The sequence below is a fragment of the Elgaria multicarinata genome, chromosome 12, assembly GCF_023053635.1.
Source record: "Elgaria multicarinata webbii isolate HBS135686 ecotype San Diego chromosome 12, rElgMul1.1.pri, whole genome shotgun sequence".
Taxonomy (NCBI): domain Eukaryota; kingdom Metazoa; phylum Chordata; class Lepidosauria; order Squamata; family Anguidae; genus Elgaria; species Elgaria multicarinata.
Window position 1 is genome coordinate 2,579,626 of NC_086182.1, and position 27,992 is coordinate 2,607,617.

General features: G+C 50.7%; 1 protein-coding gene across 1 annotated transcript; it reads left to right on the top strand.

The window, feature by feature from the left end:
• Positions 1-183: 183 nt before the first annotated feature.
• Positions 184-27,376, top strand: ADD2 (adducin 2). Its single transcript, XM_063139535.1, has 14 exons — positions 184-366; positions 2,966-3,101; positions 5,317-5,468; positions 6,344-6,424; positions 8,182-8,331; positions 9,435-9,578; positions 9,829-9,927; positions 15,595-15,771; positions 16,343-16,600; positions 19,397-19,516; positions 21,014-21,103; positions 21,390-21,546; positions 23,380-23,508; positions 27,006-27,376. Exons 1-14 carry the CDS (start codon positions 184-186, stop codon positions 27,314-27,316), a joined length of 2,187 nt encoding a protein of 728 aa, XP_062995605.1. The 3' UTR covers positions 27,317-27,376.
• Positions 27,377-27,992: the final 616 nt, after the last annotated feature.

The window sequence follows — 27,992 nt, forward strand, 5'->3', positions numbered from 1 at the left end:
ATCCATTCATATTGTGTGGCCAGAAGTTGAGAGTTTGGAGCTTCACATCTAATCCCCTCCTCCTCCAAGACTGCTTGCGTTCCATTGCCATGTTAATTTTACCCTTTAGGTATTAGAGAGACGGCCTTCATTTTGCCTTCCCACTTCCTTGCAGGTCCCCCAAAGTCGGCTACCAATCCCAAAATGAGCAGCGAAACCATCCCCGAGGAAGGCTCCTCCCTGCCCACCCAGAGCCAGCATTACTTTGACCGGTTCTCAGAAGATGACCCTGAGTACCTGCGCATCCGGAACATGGCTGCTGATCTGCGCCAGGACTTCAACCTGATGGAACAGAAGAAGAGGGTCACCATGATTCTGCAGAGCCCGGTGAGTGCATCCCACCTTGACGGCAGCTCCCCAGCTGCCAGCTAGCAGCATGGGGCCAGGGTCAGACCTGATGACGGGGTGGTGATGGACAGGGGGAGGCAGCAAGGCAACAGCACCATCTCACGATCGGCAGGGTTCAATGGTGGGGAAGGGCCATCGCTCAGTGGTAGAGCCTCTGCGTGCCAGGCAGAAGGTCCCAGCATCTCCGGGTAGGGCCAGGAAAGACCCGAGCCCCAAATCCTCCGTGAGCTGCTTCCAGTCAGTATCAACAGTAGGATGGACTAAGTAGAAGACAGCTTCCTTTGGGCACTGCACAAGTTCTTAGTCCCGCAGCATTATCTCCTGAAGCAAACCCTTTGTACACCTTGGGATGGTGCTTTTGCAGATGGCTGGGTTAGCATGGCATAACTGAACCAGGAGTACCCCAAAATGGCTCTTTTAAACTTCTTCAAAACACCAATGCCGGTTTCCTAGGAGGCATGGCCAGGGCTGATGGCTGCCCTGCCTCCTTCTGTAATGATGAGTGCGTGGCAATGGCATAAATGGCTGTTGCAGGATTTGGAAGGGCACCAAACAGAAAAGGAAAGAAGTGGAGGACTCCTGCTCTCCCTCTTCCTTGGCTTCTCCTGTCCTATTGCGGCATTTACATCATATAAAGCAGAGGTATGGCAGGAAGGCCCTTGGACAGCACACTGCAAGAGGAGGTGGTGGTTGGTGTCCTCTCCTACAAAGGCAGCTGTTGTCTCAGCAAAGGACTGCAGTCGAGGGAGGCCTGCCAGAGTCTGATCTTCCAGTAGCTCCGCCCCTGCTGGAGGGTGACTGCAGTTCTTAAAGGGCCATTATCTGCTTCTGCTGTCTCATGTCTCTGTGTGGCTGAGGAAGAAGCTGAAGGAGAGTCCTTCTCTGTGTCGGAGATGGATGGGAGGACTTATCTCTTCAGGCTAGGCAGGGATAGAATGGGGTGCCAAGGGCTCCCTCTGAACTGGGGTGAATTTTGACCCATCTGAATCTGAGTCCTCCTTGGGTTGATGCTGGGCCTTGGGAACAGGAGACATGACACGTTCCACATGCCTTTGGTTCCCACATGTCTGCCACAGAAACCCCGCGCATTGCGGAGGATTATGGGGAGCATTACACTGTGCACACAGAATGCCAGGCAGCCTTACTAGTCCTCACTGTTTACCCACATGGACTGGAAATGTGCCCCAGAGCAGGAGCAGGCAGAAGACAGGCTGAGAGATCTCCGAATGATTTGGAATATGTCAGAAAGGGCTTCTGACTCAGTTGCTTAAAAATAACAAGAATAAAAGGCTTTCCCTCACATACTAAATTAGGCTGCTGGAACTAAGAAAGTTTTGGGGAAAGCCAAGAACGTTAGAATCTCCGATGCATGGGAACTCAGATATAGATTGGTGTGAGTAGAAGTGTGTTAGAAGGTGCACTAAAAACAACAAAGAGTATTAGGGCACCCTACAGACTATAAGCTCCATCAGACGAGCGTTTTAGTGCACGCTCATTATTGGGCACTCACGGATTTTCGCGGGTCCCTCTCACGATGTTGCCTGCCTCCCGCATGCCTCCTGCCCCTTCTAGCCTTCTTTGTATGACAAAAAAACACCCCAATAAGTCCGGCTTGTTTTTTGAGATGGAGATTGCCGCTATCCCCTGCTGTGTGCAGGAGAAGAGACGCGATGAAAATGCTCCCTGAATGGGCCATGTGCATTTTTTTTCACTTCTTCTTTCCTCTCCCTTGAGAATGAGGAAGTAATGAGGGACAAACACGCGGGTGGAGAAACGACGGTAAGGAAACGTGATTTTCCTCCATGTGGTGATGCTTTAACAAACACCCTAGTATTGCTAAATTAACTTCTATAGAAAGATAGCCAGTATCACGATTCAATCCAGAGGAGATGGGCTTGAACTTGTAGTTGTAATTCAGTGGGTTCATGCTGGATTCTCCCTTTGAAGTTCTTTTCTCAGGAATGGCCACTTTTCAGGTCTGCAGCAGAGTGTCCTGGGAGGCTGAACATTTCTGAAAATTAAAATGAATACATTGGACATTCTTGAACAAATGAACTTCCAAACAAAGGAACTTGAACAAAGGAACTTCCTGGTCTTTGGGTTTTTTGCTGCAACAGACCAAACATAGCTACCCTTCTGGAAAAGGGGCGCAGTAGGTAATTGTAAAAACCCAAACCAAAGTAGATCCTGTCCACTCATGATCTAGAATACACCCTTTATCCTCATGTGGCTCCACATTGCTGGGAAGATGAGTAATGGTGGACCCATGGTCTTTCGGAGAAGCTGGTCCACCATGAGTGATCTGCAATTCCTTACCTCCCTACCTGCGTGCGTGCGTGCGCACACTCACACACGTTTGGAAACTGCTGATTTATAGTGTTACCTGTTACCTCCTTCTGCTGTTAAGCAGCTGAAGCCCAATGCACTGAGATGGTCCTGCCCTCAGCAGAGCCGGCACGAAATCTGTTCTGTAAGAAGTTCTCAGCAGGAGGGTGGCCAGAAGAGAGGAGGCTCCCTGAGCAGAGGACTACTCAGCTGTGGGAAGCTGGATGATTCACAGTCTCTGCGGTGTTTTCAGTCTTTCAGAGAGGAACTGGAGAGCCTCATCCAAGAGCAAATGAAGAAAGGAAACAACTCCAACATCTGGGCCCTTCGGCAGATTGCAGACTTTATGGCCAGCACGACTCCCTCCGTCTTCCCCACATCGCCCTTGAGTACGTTGGCATCCAGTGAAGATCTGTGGGTCTCTCCCTTGTACTGAAATGTCAGGGGTTCTAAGCAGGTCCTTCCCCCACCCTTTTCCTTGCTTCCATCCCCCCTTCTTCTCTCCTTTCACCCATAAATCTGTGTGAGTCTCACATAAGCACACATGGCCCCACAGCCAGGCCTGGCCACACTCCACCTTTCCTTCTGCCTGGCCTCCCCAGCCCAGCTTTCTCATGGGGTGGGCTCCCTTTTAAATATTGCCTTCATTTCTGTGGATGTATGCATTGCTGTTCTTGATTTCTGTGGATGCATGCAGTGTTCTCCTTAAAGTTGACTATGACTTCCTTGATTTTATGATGTGACACCCACCCACCCACCCCCTCACGAGCCTCCAGGCCTCAATGGGATCCCCACTCCTGGCCCATGGCTGCTCACCCCTGCCACTTCTCCCAGCTGCTTCTGTCTCCTTTGATGTGTTTGGGGGCCAAGGAGGGAGGGTCTTCCTCTTGCTGATGTCTTTGCAACAAGCCCCGCCCAAGTTGCTGTTATTACAATTGTTTCTATCCTGACTTTCAGGATACGAATCCTTCCAAGTCAGCTTGCAGATACATCAGTGGAAACATAGACATCATGTTTGAATACAGCCGTTCTTAAGGATGCTTCCCATGGGGCCATTGATAGTAGAAGGCTAGTAGATAGTCTAGCTGGAGCGGGCCCTGCTGTCTCCTCTGCCGGCTGCCGCCTCTCTCTGTCTCCTGGAATCCTTCCCAGAGATGGACCTGAAGGGAGCGGGGAAAGGCCAGCCGGAGCAGGCCAGCCGAGAGGCAGTGATGGCTAGTCGAGGCAGCAGGCCTTCGGGGTTGGCCCTTCCCATTTTAGGCAGAACATCTCACCCAGGTTCCGTGGCACTGTGATGCTCTGGGGCAATGTGGGTGGGGCACAGCCAAGCGTGGCACGGCAGGGGCTTGGCTAAACATGCTCTTCGCAGCCTCCTCCACTCCGCACACGCTGGCCATGGTTTCCTCTTGTGAGCATGCTTTGCTCATTTGCTCATTCTCTTTCCAGATCTGTTACTGTCCAGTTCTGATACATCTGTGCCACCATTGGGCATGAGAATTGTCTTGCTGGATCAGGCCAAGGAATAGCTCAGGGCTGTCACAAGACCTGGGGGCCTTGGGTGGGGGTGGGGGGTGCGTGCTTCCCAATGTAGTCCATGCCTCTCCCGCCACATTCCACACAAATGACTGAACTACTATCGGGGCTAGGAAGCAGATGCCTGTCGTAGGCTGACCCTACCGGCCTTGGCGCCAGCCACTCGCACCATTTCCTTGACATGGGCAGGGGCAGGACAGCAGTGGAGCGTGCTTGCCCTTGACCCACCTTTGCAGCCCCTAGTTGGGAGAGGGTGTGGAACTGGTGTGTGGGTGGGGGGCTGTGATGAGAGGAGAAGGGGACCTGGATGTCACAGGTGTGTAGGCCACGCCACTGCTGCCTGCCAAGGCGGTGACCCTTGCACGTCAGCTGGAGAGGTGGGGTGGGGATCAGCCCCAGTTCAGGCCTGCTCAGCATTGCATGTCCAGCTGCCACCAGGCAGATGAGAAGGTGACTCTGACACTATCACACAAGATCCTGGAGACCCAAACTAGGAGAGTGACACCGTTGTGTGTGTGTGTGTCTCAGTACTTTATTTTAAAAAATCCAAAGCAGCCTTTGCGAGCTGTGAGTTTAAATGGAAGATATGTATGTGTAAATATATAGGTACACACACACATATATATATATATGTGTGTAAATATATAGCTAACTTTCCCTTGGCAGCTGGTAAAGCTGTGGTTTTGAGTAGAAACAGCAGGAAGAGAAAAGCACGAAGCCGGCCCACTGTTCTCCCACACCAGCAGTGTCCAGAAGTTGCTTTTGGTGTTTTGTAAACACAACAGAACATTGGGGGATAGAAATCACCAGCTGCATGCCTCCTCTGGTTGAGGCCTGACTGTGCCTGAACTGCCCTTAGCAAGAACCCGCCTGTATTCACCAAACCTCCTCCCCACCCCCCAGGATTTTGCACCAGAGTGCAGCAGTTAAAATCTGTGGGTTTTTACACTCCTGCAGGCCTGGAATGATGAACGGCTAGGGGTGAGGTGTTCTCCTAGAGCAAGCGGAGTAGCCGGCTGGCCCAGCTCCAAAGCAGCTTTGCCTTTCTCTCTGTTTCACTCTCTCTTGCAGACCTCTCCACGGTGATGCCCATCAATGACCTCCATGCCACTGACTCTGCGTCCCTGGCCAAAGGAGAGAGGCTCATGCGCTGCAAAGTCGGCAGCGTTTACCGGCTGCTGGAGCTTTACGGCTGGGCTCAGCTCAGCAGCACCTACGTCACGGTGAGGGGTCCCTTCCCTACCTCCCCTGCCTTGCTCAGTGCTAGCTTGGTGCCAGGTCAGAATAAAACCAGACTCCTTGAACTTGGCTTGTTGGTTTGTTTTAAAAAACCCATTCTGCTCCCCTTGGCTCCAGGCAGGCAACTGGCATTAGAACAGGCAGAGTCTGAAAATGACCACTGAATTGGTGGAAGCATTAGGTCGTCATGGGGAAAGCAGGTGGGCCGCCGGCCAGTCCATGGCTGCATTATTGTGGGCATCTTGCTACTAATTCTTGGACGGTGACATGATGCAGGTCAGTACCAGAAGAACCCTGTTGGATCTGACCAAAGGTCCTTTGGCTTTGAGAAACCCACCAGCAGGGCATGAAGACAGTTGCCTGCACCCAACCTGGCTTCCAGAGAATCACCTGTTTCATGGCCCCCTCTAAACCAAAAACAGCGGAGACTGTGGGTTGGACCCACTGAGTTAGTCATGGCTAACTTGTCCCATTGATTTTTGTGGATCGGGCGCCACGCATTAGTAAACCTGGATCCAGCCCTACGTGCATGGCATCGATGGGGGTGGGGTGCCCCACGCCAGGGCTGGAGAGGATGGGAGATGCTGGGCTCTGTTAGCCAGCATCATCGAGCCGGGCTGCCTCCGGTTTAGTCTTCAGGCTGAGGAGGGTCACGTTGGGCAAGCAGCCTGAGCAAATGGCTTCAAGGGCATCTTTTGGGATTCCCTCTTCTCCTTGTGGCTTCCTTCTCTCCTTGGTTTGGGTAGCCGCCAAATGTTTCCCATCATGCCTAGTTCTGGCCTTCGTGCCCGGAGGGAGGAACGTGGCCTCTGCAACACAAGGGGTGAAAACATCAGATCTTTCTTCCTTTCTTTTGCAGCTGAGAGTCAGCAAAGAGCAGGACCATTTCCTGGTTTGCCCTCTGGGCCTTTCCTGCCATGAAGTTACAGCTTCTAGTTTAGTGAGTATAAAGGACTCTTCCATCCATCTTTTGATGAGTTCCCATGTCTCCATTTCCACAAGTGCACACTTGAGGCTTTGGAATCTGTACTGTTTTTACACGTGAGCTGCTGCTGCTGAGGCTTCCCCTTTGGAGAGCGAAACAGCACCTCGTACCATGCTTGGGGCCCCATCCTCCCACCTCTTCCCTTCAGTGACACGCAGGACACTTTGCCTTGATAGAATCACATGGCACAGTCCCACGTGACCATATCACTGGCTGCCCCTGGTAGACAAATGGGCAGTGCACTGACATCCTAATGCAAGGTAATTTGTACCACCAGTTGTGTCGTGGGCTGGGGTGGATGGCAGCCTCGGGTTTCTTGGAACGTGCAGGTCTGCCCTGCGGAAACCCTGCCACGTTTCCATTAGTCTCTGCTTGTTTGTGCCGCAGAGGAAAGGCGTTTGCTGTATTGAGAATGAGCCTCCTGCCCAGCGTAGGTTTTGTATTGGTCTTACTAAAGCCTTTGAAGCCTTGAATGTGGGAAATGACCACTGTGACCAAGCCAGTGGAGCCCTTCACTTAACAAGCCCCTCTCCCTGTTTAGGAGGCATACCCAGATCAGTGACTCACAGAGATGCAACGAGCAGTGCGCCCGAGGGCAGGTTCTGCTGCTGCATGTCTGCACCTGAGTGGAAGCAGGCAAGCCCAGAGGAGTGACTCATACAAGAGGCACCTGCCATGGCACAGGCTCTGAACACCAGACCCGGCCGCAGCTACTCCCTGCTCAAGCCAAGCACCACCGCTTGATACGCCTGAGGCAAGGGATAAAAACCACCTTCCTCCAAACTATGTGGAGAAAGGGGTTTAAAATGGAGAAGGATTTTAATATATATAATAATGCGCTGTGAGTTATATCCGCTTAGGTGAATGATTGTCAGAGTGGGTGTTATATGTGTAAACTTAAGATGATAAATGCCAAACAGACACGTGGGATTTTTGTGGTAGTTAAAAACAAAATAATTAAAATTTATTTTTAAAAGTTCACAAGCTTTGTTTCAAATAAAACCTTTAAAACCTTTTTGAAACCTTTCATCCAATCCTTTTACTCATTCACATACGCACTTTCCTTTTTCTCATACAATCAATCTTGAACTTTCTTTATTCTCAGTATTGATTAATATACATCCACTACGTGCACACCACACTCCAAAGACACCACTCTCTACACTGACCCTCAGATTTCCCAGAACTTAAGTACCCTAAACACAGAGAGCACTAAAGACTTCAAGAGTACCTAAAAGCCTCCCACAATCCCCTCAGTCCTTCCCTTATATATCACTCCTCCCCCTCCCAAGACATTCTAACTCCGCCCACTCAGGCCACAGACTTACAAACTGCAGTCATACATTTGGGAACTGACTTGTGGGGTGTAACGCCACAGCACCTTCCACTGGAGACAGGCCATTCTAGTGGTTGTGAGTTGGACATTCAGTCACAGCAGAGATGATTGGCAGCAGGCAAGCTTAGAGCAGTGACTCATACAGAGAAGCAGCAGGCAGACTCCTCTGTGAGTGGGACTTACAATGGCACAAACGAATTTCTGGCAGCATATGGATGGGTGACCTGCCCCCTCCTCCCCACTGCCAGGCAGTGAAGGAAGCTGCCTTATGAGCATCGCCTTTGCCACGCGACTCATTCTCCATCCATCTAACTGGGGGAGGCCCCCTTCTCGTCCATCTGTATGTCCGCAGCACCCGTTTTCTTTTGCACTGCAGATTAAAGTGAATGTCCTGGGGGAAGTGGTGGAGCAAGGCAGCACCAGCTTCCCGGTGGATGCTCGAGGGTTCAGCCTGCACTCCGCCATCTACGCGGCGAGACCTGACGTGAGATGCATCATCCATCTGCACACCCCAGCCACAGCCGCGGTGAGCAGAGTGCCGTCCATCTCGCTGACAGAGCCTCCCTGCCAGACCACTGGATCGGCCCCGAGGCTGATTTGTAGAAGGGAGGCAGCCCGGCCTCGCCGTTCCCTCGCAGGCACTGCAGGGCCGAGGGAGAGCGGTCAGGGAGGGTCCGGTGGAGCCCACGTTCACCCCATGGGGAGCCACAGGGGAGGCAGGCATCTGACCCGCGTTCAAGCAGAGGTGCCTCTTGAGGTGGTCCAAAGGCCCCCGGCTCTGAGTTTAGGGGAACTCCCTGGCAATGGGAGACCAAGGAGGCAAGAAGGCAGACGGAGCAACGGTAGAAGCAGAACACGGATGTTAAGCAGAAACCACAAAGCAGTGAATGAGGAGGGGCAGAGGAACAGTAACCCAGGGGAGGGGGTGAATCAGAAGGGGTACGGAGGTGTTATGGAAAGGAGCCTCAGACCCATGAATACTGCAGCCCGGGATAAGGCTCCCTGACGCTTGTAGGGAACCCATATAAGGTTAAGCTAGTAGGCCTCAATATGCCAACGCAGCCAATTTTGTTTTACAAGCCCATGATATGTTTCCCCGCCCCCCCTAGTCTTGTACCCATGGAAGGTAGATTCAAACAGCTCCCTAATACTCCATCTCTGCAGTAATGGCCTTTCACGGGGAAGATTTCTTCCCAGCGGCTTCTGTTTCCCACCCAAGATTGAAACACCATCTTGCAGCAAGTTGCCCCCTGCTGAACCCTTCCAAAAGGCCAGGTTATCTTGTGATAAATTGAATCAAAGGAATCCATTCTGAGAGCAGAACTAAAAGATGTAGCCACTCACACGTAGCCCACTCGGAAGAAGTAATCCTGTTTTTGTTGATATTGGCCTACCCTCAAATCACTCCAAATATACATTGCTCCAGCCTGATAACTTTACAATCTTGACCATTTATGGGGCGAAATGTTCTGTGAAACTGGAAAGAACCGTTTCCTTCCCAACGGTCTGGGACGCAGGCCTCCTTTGGGCTGAATCCACTCACTTGGCATCAGAGGCACAGTGCATGGATCACGATGATGACCTTTGCTTCTCCATCCCATCTCTCTCTCTCTCTCTCTCTCTGATCAGGTGTCTGCAATGAAATATGGTCTCTTGCCAATTTCCCATGATGCACTGCTGGCAGGGGACATGGTGTACTTTGACTTCAATGGTGAGATGGAGGAAGAAGCAGACAGAATTGAGTTGCAGAAGTGTCTAGGACCCACCTGCAAGGTTAGGATTGAGAGTTGCTATTCAGGCTGTGATGCCATCTTAGACGGCACCCTGTAGCCCATTGGGCCACCAAATATCTGGGGCTGACTTTGGGATTTAAGACCTCTGAAATGGGGCTTAGGCAAAGTTTTGGAAATCCTTAGACTAGATGCAACATGAGAACAACCGAGAAGCATTTTTAGTACGCCTGCCGTTCGATAGTGTTTGGCCATTTTTATCGCCCTCATCTCCTTGCTGCTCCTTTTGGCAGATCCTAGTGCTGCGGAATCATGGTCTGGTGGCTCTTGGGGACACGGTGGAAGAAGCATTCTACAAGATCTTCCATTTGCAAGCTGCCTGTGAAGTACAGGTGAGCAACAACCTTACTTTTCATCACAATGTATGACGTCATTAGATACAATCATACATAACAAAATGCCCCTACATGTGAAAAGGCTGGTATCATTAATGTGGGAATGCCATCAAAAATGTCCAGTTGTCTCCTCCTACCACCCACCCCTGGTAACATGTAGGAATATTTCCCCATGTTGTGACGTTGTGGGCATGCATTTCCCCACATCGCGTCCCCATTATTTGGTGGGAGGAGGGTTGTGCAAAACGTGATGGCATCACAATCTGCGTCTTCCTCTATATTATGGGAAGTGAGAGGACTCTTTTTGGGAGCACCCCCGTGTCGATTGTATCGTGCAACTTCATCCAAAGACAGGCAGGGTCTTTCTCAGAGTGCCTTATAGGTCACTTCAGTTACTTTTCTTTTACCGAGTGACATTAATAAGTGGTGCTTTCAAAAGGCAGGGGTAAAGCATGTCACTCCAATGGTCTTAAATAAGAAATATCTATTGTGTCAGCTACAGCATGGTTTAATTAACAATAGCTTCTCAGTAGCTTCAACTATAATTATTATCAGGCACACGGGAGGGATGTTTTTATTCTTCACAACATGTAACTAAAGTGTTGCAAGAGGAGCTGGCCTCGTGTAGTTGCACAGAGTGTGAGTTGTGAGGTCCCCTTTAAAATTATTGCTCAGTTGCCCTGAACTTTCGTATTTGTAATATGGGGGGAAGACCAGCTTTTCAATACACAAAAAGTGCTATTTTAGCATCCCCCTCTATAGTGTTTATAGAGGGGGATGTATAGTGTCCTAACTCACCGGGTTCCCAGAAGCCTCTTGCCAAATCTTTTGGCATTTCGTACTGGAAGTTCCTCATAAGGCAGCCGCATCTTGGTCGTTGGAAATGTCCTCCTGGAAACAGACCCTGGAGACAGCCAAGCGGTGTGAAGTGTTCGATGACAGGTGTCAGGATGGGCAAACAAGCCATTTTTGTGATTCTACGGACATGATCTTGAAGTTCAGATCACCTCGCTCCCTGTGTACGATTGTGCTCTCTTTTCATTTACTTTTAATGGTGAAAGCACACATTTTGATGCAGGAAATGCACATTTTTAAGACGTGCACACCCTAATGTGGACTTTCCCCCCATAGACTAAAATGTGAGAATGTGTATTTTTTTTAAAAAATGCACATTTTAAAAAGTGCATATTTTTCTAAAGCCCCCCCCCCCAAAAAGCGTTCACACTCACTTTCATGTCCAGATGTACGACCAAGGCAAATTTAAGTCCAAACCACACCAAAATGAAATTCTCAAGCATGCCTAGACAGGTGTTGAATGTGGGCTCCGCTGTGCCCTCTGCTGGTATTGGTCAGCTACCATATTCTATCAAAGAAGCACGGACACACCTGTGACAAATGGAAACCAGCTGCTATATTCTCTGATACTCTTTTCTTTGCCTGTACAGTCTGTTTACCATTATGTTTCTTTACATTAACCACTACTCTTCAGGGTCCAAAGAACTGGACATAATTGCTAATGCATAATTGCTAATGCAAATCCTTGGTCCACTGAAGCCCATGTATTAGTTGCACATGGGGCTGAACATCTGTTTGCCATTCTTTAGCCCTCCTGATTTACATGTCCCACCTTTGGAGGGGTCGCTCTGTGTTACCTGTTCCCCACAAGAAGACCTTGAACATCACCAGGGCTGGCACCGTAGAATCATAGAATCATAGAATAGTAGAGTTGGAAGGGGCCTATAAGGCCATCGAGTCCAACCCCCTGCTCAATGCAGGAATCCACCCTACACCGTGTTGCATCCTGCTCGGGAACTGGGTCAAGCAAACATTACAACTCTCTGCGCCCTTTGGTAGGGCAGGCACAAAGGGGAGATTTTGTGGTCTCTCCGGACCCTGGAGAAATCCCTGTTTGGAAAAAAGGGTTAAACCCCAACAGCAGCCACTAACAGCTTCAAGCTTGGGTCTGGCACCTGAGTTGCTGGAGAGGGCAGGGCAGAGGCAGGAAGCCATCAGAAGAGTGGCTCTGAGGCCATGCGGAGTTCCTTTCCTTTCCTGTGGTGTGGCTGAAGCCCACTCAGTTGAGGGCAGGCGCCCAGGTCAAGGCAGGTCACGGGCAGCGTTGAACTTTGGCCCTTCTCAGAGGGAGGGGCCCGCAAGCGCAGGATCCCTCGTCCTGCTGGGGCACTTCAGTCTCTGGGAAGCAGGTCACGTTTTTATGGTTAAGTCATCATAGGTGCATGAAGGGTGTGGTTTTCTCCCCCCCCCTTTTTTTTTTAAAAAAAATCCAATCATTCTGATTGTTACATAGGGTGGCCATATGAAAAGGAGGACAGGGCTCCTGTATCTTTAACTGAAAAGGGAATTTCAGCAGGTGTCCTTTGTATATATGGGGAACCTGGTGAAATTCCCTCTTCATCACCACAGTTAAAGCTGCAGGTGCCCTGCCCTCTTTTAAATCTGGCCACTCTAGTATAGCTCCTGCAGCTTTAACTGTGGTGATGAAGAGGGAATTTCACCAGGTTCTCCATATATACAAAGGACACCTGCTGAAATTCCCTTTTCTATGCAACTGTTAAAGATGCAGGAGCCCGGTCCCCCTTTTCATTTGTTGTTGTTTATTCGTTCAGTCGCTTCTGTCTCTTCGTGACTTTATGGACCAGCCCACGCCAGAGCTTTCTGTCGGCCGTTGCCACCCCTAGCTCCCCCAAGGTCAAGTCTGTCATCTCCAGAATATCCTCCCTCCATCTTGCCCTTGGTCGGCCCCTCTTCCTTTTGCCTTCCACTTTCCCTAGCTTCAGCCTCTTCTCCAGGGTATCCTGTCTTCTCATTATGTGGCCAAAGTACGTCAGTTCTGCCTTTAATGCCCTTCCCTAAAGTGAGCAGTCTGGCTCACAAAACAAAACAAGAAAGCAAGGAGCAGCACAGCTTCGTAGAAAATAGACCCAGCTTCTAATTCCTGCAAAATGTGTTTCACCTGATTTTGAAGCTGAACCCCAGAAAAGCCTCAGCCATTGTCTCTTGGGGAGCTTAGAAAAAATGCTATGCACAAGCGCAGCAGGATTTCCCCTCTCTCCTCCTGCCCACCCTTGGCAATCCCCACTCCCCTCTGCAGCGCCGTGGCAGGTGCGACTGGACTGCGTTGGTTCCGCGGAGGGGCCGCAATTGCCGCCTGACTCACTCCCGGGGCTATTGTCCGCCCCTCTGCGCATCAGCCTGCTTCTTCAGCCGGAAGAAACTAGGTCAAGCCACCACGTGCCCAGGCCCAGCGTGGGAGCCCTCTGCAGGTGCAGGGGTGGCGGTGCAGGGCACGCACACCTTCCAGGGCTGCCTCAGTGGTCCTCGAAGGGAACGTGGCTCTCGTGGCATGCCGGCACTCTCCGGCGGGAGCTGCAGCCCGTGGGGCTTCCCGCCAATTTCCTCAGCATTCTCCCCTGCACCTTTGCTTGAGGGATTATTATCCAGATATACTCTCAGTGCTCCGATATTTCCTTGGATAGTCATCAAATCTGATATTCATATTTGACGCCCTGTATTTTACTTCAGTATGTGATATTGGACAGATATCAGTATTTGAAAAGTGATATGTAGCAGCATTTTGTATTAGACAGTTTGGCAGCTGTAGTGCAATAGCATTTCATATTTGACATCCAATGGAATTATGATCTGACAGGAATTTATAGATGACATGCAACGGCATTAGTATTTGACAGCTTATGACGCCTGCTGCCAAACAATCAAGAAATACCAATGAGTCTAAGGGACTCCAATTTCAACATCTAAAATCCAAATTGTGAGTGTGAATTTGAACATTTCAGTGGTGAAGTCAGAAATTATGCAAGGACGCAATCCTGTGGGATGCGCCCTGGGTACTCATACGCCTCCTAACTCACAGGCTTACATGTATCCAGTGCAGAGCAGGAGGCACGTCACGCTCTGCATTCCGGCTAGATGGGTGATTTTTGCCCATCTAGCGGAGGCTTTGGGAAGAGGGAGGGAAGGAGGCTGGGGATCCCTCCTAGCCCCGTGCCATGAAAGGCGTGCCAAGAAATGTTTTTAATAAATAAATGAATGTTGTGAACCTGCTGAGGGGAAGGGTCATTGCTCAGTGGTAGACCACCTGCTTTACGTGCCAAAGGTCCCAGGTTCAATTCAATGTAGGCCATATTGAGCTAAATGGACCAAAGATCTGACCTGTTATAAGTCATCTTCCTATGTTCCTATGATAGAATGGCTGACCTAGGACCAGTTTAGATACATCTGCAGGTTAGCATTCTTCCCTGCTTGGTGTGGGAGCTAGAGCTTGCATCTGGCACATGTGTATGAAATCACATCTGTCCTGGTTACTCTTGAGTGTAGGCCATGTTGTATATAGAATCCTGTCTCTTCATAAAAGGAGAGGGAGCATTGCACAAGTTGAGCCTGGGTGCAGTGCACCTCGGTTACTCCTTCATCACACACAGAGAATGAGGCCTACAATGTTTTGTCGAAATATCAACGAAATACTTTTGAATCGATGTAGGGTGCAATCCTATGGGATGAGCCCAGGCTACTTGTAAGCCTCCGAACGTGGAGGTTTGTGACTATCCAATGCAGACTGGAAGTATCCAATGCAGGACCCATCTAGTGGAGGCTTCGGGGAGGGAAGGAGGCTTGGGACAGCTGGGGATACCTCATAGCCCCACATCTCCAGTCTCCTGCCCTCCCTGCCTCTGGGAATGCCTCCTTTCCCCCATATCCACGCTCCATTCTGCGTGCGTGGAAAGGAAGCAAGGAAACATAATAACCTTATGGCCCCACCCCACCCCGCAACAGGCAGTGTCTAGGAGACATAGGATTGCTCCCCAAATTTCAAATATTTGGGAATATATGTTTCTGTTCTAGTTGTTGCATTCTCTGTTCTTCTGGCTATTCCCCCTAACTGCTAACACTCTATTACAATAGCTGCTGGGATTCTGTGGATTCTGTCTGGCGCTGAGTCCTGTTTGTCACATTTTATGCCTCTGACTGGCCTAGGAATGGATGCTCTTGCTTACAGACGTACCTGTATTTAGGTTGATACTTGCTCCAAGAAAATCCCAAATCCTCCCCAAGAATTTGATTTTCCCTATTCCAATTTAATCATGTAAATGCATAACTTCAAGTAAGCCTGAATATTTTGGAGAAACTTGTTCAACTTACATGAATATGCTACTAAATCTAGTGAAGAAAAGTAGAGGTCTGCTTTTTCCTGTACTCTAACATGGAAATGCCATTAAATGCCTGAAGTAGGTGGGAAACCCCTGTTCTGTTCAGGAAAAATATTACTTTACACAAATGGTCAGCCGGAGCCAGAATCTACTGTCAGAGCACTGACACTGAGGCTGGAAGAGCCATGGGTTTTTAACAGAGGAGTGCAAATATATATATATAATACAATGCTCATCTCTTTTGTCCAACGATCATCGCTGATCAAACAGGGTTTGCAGGGTTTTTTTTAAGCCCTACGAAAAACAGCAAGACCTGTAACAGAGGTGACAGTGGGAGGGGGGTGCAGGCTATGACTGTTCTGTCCACATACCAGCGTGCAACCACACAAGAAAGGCAGTGAGCAGGAGGCCTGGAATGCTGTGTTGTGTTTTCCCCATCTGCTTCTCCAGAACCTCTCTTGTGTTCTGCATCCTCTAGATCTCGGCCTTGTCCAGCGCTGGTGGAGCAGATAATCTCATAGTGCTGGAGCGAGAAAGACACAGGCCCCACGACGTTGGCTCCGTGCGATGGGCTGGCAGCACTTTCGGACCCATGCAGAAGAGCCGCCTGGGAGAGCACGAGTTCGAGGCGCTGATGAGGATGCTGGACAATCTAGTACGTTTGCAAAAAGCCGCCTTTGCAGGTTTCTTGAACATACTGTGTGTTTGTATTCCTTTTGTATTCTCTTTTTGCATCCTTAGCATGCCTTTCGTGGGGCGGAGTTATTCGATCAGATTAGTTTCTGGATCATTTCTGCTAAGTTTAACTATGGATAGTTACAGTTTTATAACTTCAGGCTGCAAAAGAACGTGTCCTCTCCCCCTAAAAAGAAAGAATTAGGCATTTCCAAGCTGCCAGAACTTCTGACAAGCAAGGTCCATTCAGAGATCATATGAATCAACATTGAATGCACAAATCAGATCTGTTAACGGTGAACTCTCAGCAGATTTTAGGGATAGGGAATGGGATGTTCTCTGAGTTATGTACAATGCAATTATATATTTCAGCAACGATGAGGACTAAGGGGTAAATGAAAGCTACGGTTTCCAAAGCTTAAAATCCCATTCCAGGTCATGGATTTTGCATGGGAAAGCTCCCATGCGGAACTGTAGAAAGCAAGCGGACGTAGAGCTTGTCAAGGCGCCTCTTGGATGTGCTTTCAAGGAGAACTCTTTGTCCTTAACAGGGCTACCGGACCGGCTATGCATACCGCTATCCATTTGTCCAGGAGAAGACCAAGCACAAGAGTGAAGTGGAGATCCCTGCCACCGTCACGGCCTTTATCTTTGAAGAGGAGGTGGCTCCCATCTCAACTCTCCGGCAACATGCCCAGAAGCAACAGAAAGAAAAGACCCGTTGGCTAAACACGCCAAACACCTACCTGCGTGTGAATGTCGCTGAGGAAAGCCAAGGCAGCGCAGGCAGCCAGAGAACCAAAACCACAGTAAGGGAAATGCCAGCAGCCATGGCCTCGCGTGCGTGCGTGCGTGCGTGCGTGCGTGCGTGCGTGCGTGCGTGGATCCCTGTCCAGTGCTCCTGCCTAATGGCCCGGTGTTTTCCATTTCAAGAGGAGCAGTGCTTGGGAAGTAGTGGCAAGAGCCCGTTTTGTAACTAGTTCCCCCCTCCCAATTTAATTGCCTGTCATAAAAATTGGGGGCAGCAATAAAACAGGAAGCAGCCAGGTGAGTTAAGCACCTGTGCAAGTTTAGCAACAGGGCAAAGGACCAAGTGCAGGAACTCTCCTTCAGTCCCCCAACGCACCGGCATGAAGGCAGAGCACCAGCAGAGGTGCGAGAGCTGTCCATTGTGTTGCACAGAGTGACACAAACACTACATCTGTTTGTGGGGCAGGAGTTGTGGGTGTTTGTTCAGTGCAAAGAGATCCTGGCAATTAGGGGACGGGTAGTTCCTTTGAGGCCAAGCTCGTGGCCCTGGAGAAGCCGAGGGAGATAAGAGAGAGCGCCCAGGAGGTGAGGGAGATGCCCCACTCCCAGGCCAGCAGCTCCTTTGTCCTCGCTGGAAATGGTGACCCCAAGAAAGGAGGATGACGTTTTGAGGAAGGGAGGGACCATCTTTTTAGAAGGGTCTATTCCTTAGGTGATGAACTAAGATCCTCTTCAGGGGGCGGGGGGTTCCATGGCTTTAAAGGGGGAACATGCACATTCCTGAAGTATGAGCTCATTAATGGCTACTAGTTGTAGTGGCTAGAAATTACCTCCACTAGCCTTTTGCACCAGGCTCCAGTTGGTGGATTCTAGTAAAAAACCAAGTAGACCATGCAAGCCTGAGGTATGCCTAGACTAACAGAGCTGAGTTGTCCATCAGAATTCAGAACTGATAAATTCAGAATTCATCAAAGCTAGTGGGATGCTTTCATGCAGAGATGTAGTACAAGGAAATAATAGCCAGAGACTGCAGGAGGTTTTTTATAGTGGACCCAGCACTCGGCTGGGGCCTCCTCTGGACTTGGAGCACACGCTGGAGCTTGCTGCCTCCTCCTCCTCTCCAGTAGGGCTGAGGAATGGAAGGCCTCAGGATTTAGCATGGGTCCTTCATTGCCTCTGCTCCTGCAGTCCTGGGGGTGGGGGTGGCAGAAGGACCAGAGCAGTGGTGGAGGTTGAGGGACAACAGTGGGGCCCCCAATGTCACAGCCTCCTGGGGCAGGGTGTCATCTGGGGTGGCAGCCTCAGGCCCTCCATCAAGGGTGTTAATTCCCCCATGGTTCCATTCTGAGCTGGGCCCACAGTGAGGTCCTCTTCCTCCTCCTCCTGCTCCTCCTCCTCCTCAGAGGAGACCTTGTCAGGTTTGGGATCCAGGCGCAGGTGAGCCCTGGTTGATATGCAGGGGTTTCTTGGCACACAGCAAACGAGTTCCCTGAAGGTAAAAGTTTGAAATGCTGCTTTAACTCTTTGAAGCCAATTGACATGTTCCAAGTATTGGATGATTCAGAAATGCAGAGAACAACATGATTCTGTTACATGACAATCACCAGGAAATAGCTGATAGGCTTATGACCTCCCTGTATGCTTCCCGTGGTGGTAAATTATACAAGTTGACAATCCAGGATGGGTTTAGTCATCCTTGACCAACACATTGAAAGATCATGTGAGTAACCATTATCATGACGACATCTGTAAAGCCCTTGTGGCTGGTTGTGAAGGAATGAAACTGGTTGCTTCGTGGCTGCTTTCGTTCTTAGTTGCAAAAGGATTGCTTTCTTACCAGACGATTCAAAATGTTAGCCCAGGAAACTAAAACTTAAGGGAGTGGGGAGGAACCCAGCCTTTGTGATGGGAATTTGAAACTTAGCAAAACTCTGCTGCCCTTCTTATTGATTAAGAAGTTCTGAGAGTTAGAATGATGTAGGAGTAATGGGATGGTTGGAGAGTTCAGAAGAGAAAAAAGCTACAAACAGGAAGAAGCCAGGATGGAGAGGGTGCAGAGGACCCTCACTCCAGGGCCAAAAGATGCTGAGCTGAAAGCAAGAAGGATGAAAGCTGCATCAGCAGTGGGATAGGATATGCTGACAGGGATTTCATGGAGAGCAAGGTTATCAGTGGTTGCTTGTCACGATGGCGATATGCTACCTCCGGTATCAGAGCCCATGTGCACTAGTTGCTGGGGAACATGGGTGGGAGAGTGCTGTTCAACCTACGTCCTGCTTGTAGGCTTCGCGTTGGGGCATCTGACTTTGTGAACAAAATGCTGGACAAGATCAGCCTTGGTCGGATCCTGCCTGGCTCTTCTTATATCACTTTATTGCTAGATCTCAGCTAAAGTAGGGACTGGTTTAGATGGATGCATTTTCCCCTGTATTTTTCATATAATAATTTCTCTTACGGATATTTTTTAAAAACTGTTTAAGTGCTGCTTTTCAAACCCTTTTAAAAAATCTACATTTATTGGTCTCATTACTTGATTTTTACCCATGCCTCATTGCCTTACCACACTGTCAGTAAATAAGATAGAGGGGTTAAAAGGCGGTTCTGGTGTAATCAGCAGTGGGGAACCGCAACAAGGCTTAATATAGCTGGTTCGTTTGCCTCCACTCCCCCTTGCGGTGCAGGCTACACTGGGAATTGAGCTGAATTAGTCTGGTGCGCCTGGACTGTTTCCTCAGGACTTATGAAAATGCTGAATTCAGCTTCCTAGCTGGTCCCCATGTCCTTCGGTTCACTCTTAAAGGAAGCCCCCTTTGCCCTTCTTATAACGTCCTCTGTTTTGTCCTCCTGCTACACAGTGGATGAAAGCTGACGAGGTAGAAAAATCCAGTAGTGGAACACCAATCCGAATTGAAAACCCAAACCAATTTGTGCCTCTCTATACGGATCCACAAGAAGTTCTGGAAATGAGGAACAAGGTACTAGGCCTGTTTGAGTCTCTTTGCCTGCTTGCTTCTCTCAGTTGCTCGGGGGGAACTTCCCATCGGAATGGCTGTGCCTGCTCTAGCAGCTTATTTGGGGTTTTATACCAGTTCAGCTGTTGTGGCAACCCTGGGAGCTGTGGCTCGGTGAAAGAGTGCTGAGAATTCCCTCCCCTCACAGAACTACAATTTGGAGAGCTGGTGTGGTGTGGTGTGGTGTGGTGTGGTGTGGTGTGGTGTGGGTGAAGCAGGGAGAGCCATGCTCATGCCCCACCCAGCCATGAAACTCATTCCATTGGTTGGCCAGTCCATCTCTCTCAGCCTGTGCAACCTCACAAGCAGGCTGCCTTTGGAGGAAAGGATGGGATAGAAATATAACTGATAACGATAAATCAAACCAATTCTCTGGAGAGGGGGATTCTTTATGAAGCCAGCTCCACGTCCGTAGGGCAGGTGCATGCCTCTCAGGCCTCCCGTTCTCTGCAGAGACAGCACTGCACCACCCAAGCAGCCGCGGCACACGGCCCTGTGCGTGACGCAAGAGTCGCCCTCTGCGAAAGGACCCCCCCCTCTCAGGCCAAACCCAACTGCTTCATTGCAACTATGGCCACCCCGGGTGACGGCATGGGTTGCTCGTGCAGTCAGGTTGGCCCTTGTTCTCCATCTGGTGATGGGATGCTTCAGCCACAGTCGGACAACTTGTCCTGCCATTAGAGCAAGAAAGAGCAAATGCACTCGTTTTCCTGCTGCTATTTGCTTTCCTCTCTCCCACACTAGAGGCCTTCAAGAGGCAGCTGGACAGCCATCTGTCAGATATGCTTTAGGGTGGATTCCTGCACTGAGCAGGGGGCTGGACTGGATGGCCTTTGTAGGGCCCTACCAACTCTACTATTCTATGATTCTTGATCTGAGAGTGAGTTGCCTACAGGCGGAGAAACACCCAGTTCCCTCTGCCTCTGTGTTTGCAGGCAACAGGCAAGAACAGCTCAACAAGTGCTGCTTATGGCTTTTCAAATGTGTCTCTCTACCCTGATGTTTTGGGGGTTGCATTTTCCACACACTGTTCTTTGCCCAGCTGCATCTTGGAAGGAGGCAGGCAGCTGTCAGGCTGCAGGCAGATGGTGTGCAGAGGCAGGTCTGGGCAACCTCCCCTCAGTGACGAGATGCCCAGAGGGAGGAAGTCAGCAGCCTTGGGAGCCTTTATGCTTGCAGGGGGCACCGGAGTGGCCCTCCCACACCACCTGACTTTCCAGGCCAGGTGGGGCTTGAGCTGTTACGTGACGTGAGTGTCCCTTTGGAAATAGCCTGCAGCTCCAGCCAGATATCACAGTGATGCAGAGCCTGATCCACAGGGCTCCCAATTGAAGGCACGGGGGGACACACACCGCAGCACCTGATAGTCCCCCTGGACGGCACCAAGAGTTTTGAGTGAGGCTCACTCTCCTTCAAGGGGGGCAGCCCCTCCCCACAGACACATTTCTCCCTTCCTTGCAGATTCGTGAGCAAAACCGCCAGGATGTGAAGTCAGCAGGGCCCCAGTCCCAGCTGCTTGCCAGCGTGATCGCGGAGAAAAGCAGAAGCCCGGTACTTCTCATGGCAGGACTCACCAGCAGGGGGAGGCCGGGGTCCGAAGCCCCCTGGGTGGCCAGGAGTCGTGCACCAGCTCTCAGCTGAATCTGCCTCATGGGGCTGTTGGGAGGAGGGATGGAGGGCCACCCCGTGTCTGCGGGCGGGAGGGAGGGAGGGAGGGATACAAATGTCTCCCATTCTTGAAATCAGTGGGTCCAAAGCACCTTCATGCTCCCAGGTTGCCTTGTCTCTGCCCGGGGGGTCCTCCCCCCGCTAACACTGTGCACATCTACCGCTGCAGTCTACTGAGAGCCACTTGGCAGACGGAGAGATGAAAGACGAATCGGGCAAAGAGGTTCCCCCTGAGCCGGAGACACCAAACCCCTTCAGCCAGCTAACAGACCAGGAACTGGAGGAGTATAAGAAAGAGGTGGAGAGAAAGAAGTTGGGTCTTGACGGTGAGTGTCCTGGGACAGGTGCACCTGGCTTGATTGCTACTGAGGACTGGGAACTTGAGAAAACTGGGGGACTGCAGCCAATTTCAGTATTAGCAACTAAATCTCTCCATGAAACAGGGATCACCAGACCTCTGTTGGTAGACCCACCTTGAGTCATCAGCTTATATCGAGGCGAGAAAGCAATATTAGCCATAGAAGGGGTGGTGGTGGAGTGGAGGGGTGGAGAGTCGGGCTCTTGCTGCTGTTGCTGTTTTTAAAGTTGAAGATGGTATGACAGAGCCTTCATTGCCAGCCGGGCACGTTTCCTTTGTCCCGCTCTCGATCAACCAGTCCTGCCCATGTCAGGGCCACAGTGAACATTTGCAAGACCAGTTCAGCCAGAGGCAATGGTAGGGCAAGGAAAAAAGGAGCATGCACACCGCCCGCAACAACCTGCCAAACCGAGGGTCCTTGGGCAGGGTCTCAGCCTCTGCATCACCACTCCGCTCTGGCCCAGGGAGATCAGCCAAGGAGGCCCCTTCCACAGGGAGCCCCAGTTCTGTCTGCCATGGTGAGTGTTCCAGCGCCTTCCGGCAAGCATGACCCGGAGAGCCTCAGCCTCACTGCCCAGCTTGGAAAGGAGCCATACCGAGCCCCAGGTTGCATTTTGGCTCATCACCCAGGGCCCAAACGGTGGAGCCCTGCTCTTGCAGCCATAGGCCAGAGCGAACCAGGTGATCCTCCGACCTCAATGGATGCCTCTGGCTCAGGATTGCTCCCTGGTCTGAGAAGCCCAAAGAGCTGTTTCTGCCTGGAATCACCTGGAATTACCTTTAACCTGGAGCGACAGTTATCCGTCTCTGCCCTTGTATTCCTTTCCTAGCTGCAGGACTTGGATATGCAGGGGAATATTTGTATCATGCTAGTAAGAACGAAACACTGCTAGCATTTAGGGGTGCTTCCAGACAAGGCTTTTACAATGGAATTGCCCTGCCTCATTCATAGAATTTTAGGAGGGTCAAGACAATGAGCTTTTCTACACGCAGGGAAACTCCAGTGCCTTATCGTGGCTTTCATCCTCGCAGTAATCCCACCATTGCGATGTACTCCTTTGCACATGACCACGTAATTTATTCCCTTCTTGGAAAGACCCTATTTGTTTTAATGAGACAGTGCCATCTAGTGGCATAGAGCCCCATCTGGATAATACCACATTACCTTTGGTTTTTTTAAGTGCATGATTTCCAGGGGATAGTGCAGGATGTCATGTAATGGACCCACAAACTTCCATGCATGCTCTAAATAGCTCATTTAGAGAATCTAAAATACTTGGCTTAGCAATGCTAAAAGTGAGAAGGATCTTGGAATTGTGGAAGATCACAAGCTGAATATGAGCCAACAGTGTGATGTGGCTGCAAAAAAAGCAAATGCTATTTCGCGCTGCATTAATAGAAGTATAGCTTCCAAGTCGTGCGAGGTACTGGTTCCTCTCTATTCGGCCCTGGTTAGGCTTCATCTTGAGTATTGTGTCAAGAAGGACGTAGACAAGCTGGAGCGTGTTCAGAGGAGGGCAACCAGGATGATCAGGGGTCTGGAAACAAAGCCCTATGAAGAGAGACTGAAAGAACTGGGCATGTTTAGCCTGGAGAAGAGAAGGCTGAGGGGAGACATGAGAGCACTCTTCAAATACTTAAAAGGTTGTCACACAGAGGAGGGCCAGGATCTCTTCTCTTCAGTAAACATGCTAGTTAGAAATATCAGAGTGTGCCCTGCTTAGACATTTATCACAGATGATTTTGTTTTGTTTTTTGCTATTAATCTTTGTGTCTCTTTCTTCCTTTTGTTTTCTCCCAGGTGAGAAGGACACCAGTCTGGAGGAAGAGGTGACTTCCACTGTTGAATCTACGGTTACCCTCACAGAACAGAGTCCCACAAAGCCTGTGTTAAAAAGCCCACCCATGTCACCCTCCAAGTCTTCAGAAGGTAAGGCAAGCATTTATAGAATCCAGGTGGTCAGTGTATGTATCTACTTCTTGGCACAATTTCTGGAACTCACTGCCACAAGAGGAGGCATGGCCATGGGCTTAGATGGATTGTAATAGGATGAGGAACATCCATTGGGGAGGAGGGGGGGCTCTATCCATAGATGTGAGCCATGACAGCTCAGTGCAACCTCTGTGTTCAGAGACAATGAGAGAGTCTGAGGACCAGGTGCTGGCCACAAACCACAGGGGTAGCTTTCTCCATCAGGGCCTGCTTGTGGGCTTTCCACTGGGGCCTCTGGCTGACCGCTGCTGGAAACACAACGCTGCGCCAGGTGGCCCCATCCAGCAGCCAGGCTCTTCTTACGATGGCCACCTGGCAGAGCTCCAGCAGCCGGTGTCATCGCTTCATAGGGACACACGTTTGATAGAACGTACGGACAGACACGAGGCCGGGGGTGGGCAGCTGCGGAGGGCGGGGTGGTGGCACTGGGTCCCCTCGAACCCTCTGGGGGCTGCACCCCTCTGCCCCGCAGCCACTGCCACAACCGGAAGTGGCTGGCGCCTGCATTCCCAGGCAGCACGAGACAGAGGGGGGCGCACCACGGAGGTCACGAAATACCCCCCTCAGTGGACTACATGTAGCTAGCCCATGTGGTGCACGAAGCCCAACCCTGCGCTAGACAATTAAATGAAATGTTTCTTGGCTGATTGACTAGGAGGTAAAGAGCAAAAGAAGCCACTGTGCCAGGGTCCAGCTGGCACCTCCCCTAGCAATGGCCCACTTCTCTCTATTTTCAGGGGGAACTTGTCACATTTAGGGGCAAACTCCATGTTACGTTGCTGTCTTGCTTAAGGGAGCCCTGGCAGCCCCTGGGCGCAGGGTGGCCGGCATCGCAGGAGGGATGGGAGCAAGTGCTGATAGTTGCTCTCGGCCAGAGTCTCCCTCACGCCTGCTAGCTCTGCACATGCGCACTTCTAGACTCACATTTGTAAAGCAAACCTGGGCCTGGATTGCCAGCCTAGGGGAAAGCCAGCAGACGGAAGGAAGGAAGCCATTGGCGGGGCAAGGGTTAAGCGCTGCCACCCTTTCCCCAGTGCGGATCACCTCGCCTCAAGGGTTCGAGCGAACAGTAGCAAGTAGTGTGTAAGGTGTCGTTTGCCCCTTGGAGAGGGAACTGTGGCACTCGAAAAGGCCCTCGCTGCCCGTGAGACGAACGGGCCTCCGTGTGGCCAGTGGGGGCGGCGTCTGTGCGTGTTTTCCATTGTCTCCTTGTGCCTCATTGTGTTTGGCGTCTTTGTCTCCACCATGTCTCCCTTTCTCTTTCCATGTGTTGCTTTCATCAAAGGAGTTACCTCTGATTCTGAATACTTGTCACTTTAGTAAGTATAGAGAGGCCGTTTCCTCCATTTTCAGCTTCCCACATGGGGCGGGGGGAGGGATACCTCAAGCCAGCTCCGTTTCAGGACGGAGCCAGTCTCTCTGATGGCCCCCCTTTTTTGTGGGAGCTGCGAAACGTTCGCGCCAGATGATCTCAGCCAAGCCACACCGAGGCAGCCCATTGCTCTGGGGCCGCAGAGCCCTCGCTTTGCATGCCGAAAGCCTCCGGCGCTCCAGCTCAAAGGCTCTTGAGCAGCAGGCCTGGGGCAGGTCTCAGCCAGGGACCTGTGGCAAGGGGCTGCTACGTAGACCGTGGCTCAGTGGCCCAGTGGCCATCTCAGTTTGCTTCTGCTTCAGAGCCCTTTTAGTGCTGCTAAGGCATCGTTGTTCACACCTAACTGGAAGCGGAATTAACCAGAGGTTCCACAAGAGCATTTAATCCAGGGCCAGATGATGGCTGCCCTAGAATGTTTCCTCACTTTCCCAGCAACATCATTTTAAAATTTCCTCTGTGGACGGTCGACCCGTGTTGTTGCTTCCTGCAGAGCACAAATGGGAGATGAGTGATGAACAGACTATTAATTGCCCTTGAACGGCCTCTCTTAATTGCCCCAATTGGTGAGGAAGCTTTAATTACTAGTGTCATTTCAGTGGGGGATTCTCCCCCTTTTCGCTATGGTATATTGCTACAAAGAAAATAAAAAGAAAGCTACTTCAAGGGCTCCTCATCACAAGCCTGTAGACAGGGATTGCGGCCGAATTCTGTATTGAACTGGACTGAATACCGGCGTATGATGCGGCTCTGCTCCGTATTAAGACTGCTTGAAATGGATTGATGGAAGCAGCCCCACCACGGAGCCGTGCCGGAATCCTTGCGTAACCATGGGAGCTCCCTGCATCATTTGAAGTGTGCTTATTAGTGCAGTGTCCTTCGCAATATATTGCAAAATGTTTTTGTGATATATTAAATGCAGCATGTTCTAGAAAATCCATGCAAGAGCTGGCACAGAATTGTAGCGAAGAGACCAAGCTATGAACCAGGAAGTCTCTGCTCAAATCTTGCATCTGCGGTAGCGCAGGGTCTGGGCTGCAGAACCTCTTTCAGCCTGAGGGACAAGTTCCATTCTGGAGAAGCGTTTGGTGGGTGGGGTGCATTCCAGTGATGGGCGTGGCCAAAGGGAAAGGGGTGGAGCTAAAGGCAGAGGGGCGGGGCAACATCTCGACATATTTTCGCTTAAAGCTCTTCCCGCCAGTAGCGGAGCCGTAGGTGAGGCACGGCAGCCTTTTAGAACCGGGGTATGGGATGGACGGACTGCACAACAGCCAGGAAACCACCAAAGGGTCAATGGTTGGGGGAACAGGGTAGGGCCGTCTAGGGAACCCCAGCAGGCTGAATTGTGACCCCAGGAAGCCTGGATTTGGCCCCCGGGGTTCTGCACCCCTGCTTAGGTAAACCATGCCTCTTAGCCTCAGCCATGCCCCATCTGCACTGGAGTACTAACCCTACCTTACAGGGTTGCTGAAAACACATTAAACCTGTAGAGCACTGTTTAAGTGGTAAGTGCTATTATTTCCTGTTCTTAATTTTGCTGAATGCATCTTGGTTATCCATCCCTCAGATTATATGCTTTCGTGACCCACCTGTTCAAGCCTGTTCTATATTATATTTTCATCCCATGATGCTAGTTTGATGAGACATACATAGAATCATGGAATAGTAGAGTTGGAAGGGGCCTCTAAGGCCATCAAGTCCAACGCCCTACTCACTGCAGGAATCTGCCTCAAAGTATCCTTGGCAGATGGTTGTCCAGCTGCATCTTGAAGGCCTCTAGTGTGAGAGAGCCCACAACCTCCCTAGGTCATTAGTTCAGCCGGAATCTGGCTTCCTGTAACTTGAGCCCATGATTCTTTCCCATCACAACAACCCTGTGAGGTAGGTTAGGCTGAAAAACAGACCCCAAGATCACCTAGTAAGCTTCCTGCCTGAGCAGAAATTTGATCCCAGATCTCCTCCATGTACATTCACTAGTTGAGCAGCTGTGCCACATTGCTCCCAATGAAACCCCAGACTGTGTCTTAGCAAATTTTCACATTTCACGTCTTTTTCTTTCGGAAAGGTGGGACAAAAACAGACAGTGGCCAAGCGCCCCCCGATCCTGCCACGGGAGACAAGAAGGCTGAGCCCGAGGCGGTGGTGGTGAATGGAAAAGAGGATGACCAGAACATCGAGGAGGTCCTCAGCAAAGGAATCAGCCAGATGACCACCAATACAGACACCGACACCAACAAGGACAAAATGGAGTCAGTCACCAGTGGGCCTGTGTCTCCGGAAGGCTCGCCGTCCAAGTCTCCTTCCAAGAAGAAAAAGAAATTCCGGGCCCCCTCCTTCCTGAAAAAGAGCAAAAAGAAAGAGAAGGCGGAGTCTTGAGCTATCCCACCCCCTGCCTCTTCTCCCCTCTCCTTCTCCTCTTCTTCCTCCTCCTCCTCCTCCTCCTGCTCCACTCGCCTTCCGTTGCTCCCTCGACTCGCGCTGTGAAGTCCTGGGAGCCTTGCGATGGCATCTCTTTGGACAAGGTCGAAAACGAGGGGCTTGAGGGGCTCCGGAATGGCTTTGCTCTTGGAATCCATTTGTTTGGCGATTTGGGAAGACGGCGAGGAGGGCTTTCTGGGAATTTGTAAAAGCTTCCTGCCAACCCAAGGATCCGACCAAGCTGAAGAATGATATCCCGGCTGCCCTGCGCAGTGGAGCGGGGCCTTGTCGCTTCACGTCCATCGCTTCAAATGAGTCTTTCTCACTGCATGAATGCTCCAAGCCATTGAAGTTCCATGGTGGCGTTTGCCATGGGCTGCTTGATGCACACAGGTGGTCACTGTTAGGAATGGTTTTGTATGCTGGGATGGGTGCCAATCAACTCCAACCAAGGAGTCGGAGGCCCCTAGAAGGAGATCTGGACTGGGGTGGTTTTTGGTTTTGGTTTTTTGGTTCTATTCACCGCCGATGGAAATCGCTCTGAACTTCAAAAGCATTTTGCCGCTTTTGCAACAGGGCAGCTGTTGGAGAAGCCTGTGAAATTTCTGAGTCGTGAATCTGACCCGGGGACCGG

Bases quoted from the DNA above. Each gene is read 5' to 3' on its own strand.
- ADD2 (XM_063139535.1), top strand. From the start codon at position 184: ATGAGCAGCGAAACCATCCCCGAGGAAGGCTCCTCCCTGCCCACCCAG. The intron at 16,601-19,396 runs GTAAGGGAAATG...CCTGCTACACAG, and splicing joins GCCAGAGAACCAAAACCACA to TGGATGAAAGCTGACGAGGT. The intron at 21,104-21,389 runs GTACTTCTCATG...CTACCGCTGCAG, and splicing joins CGGAGAAAAGCAGAAGCCCG to TCTACTGAGAGCCACTTGGC.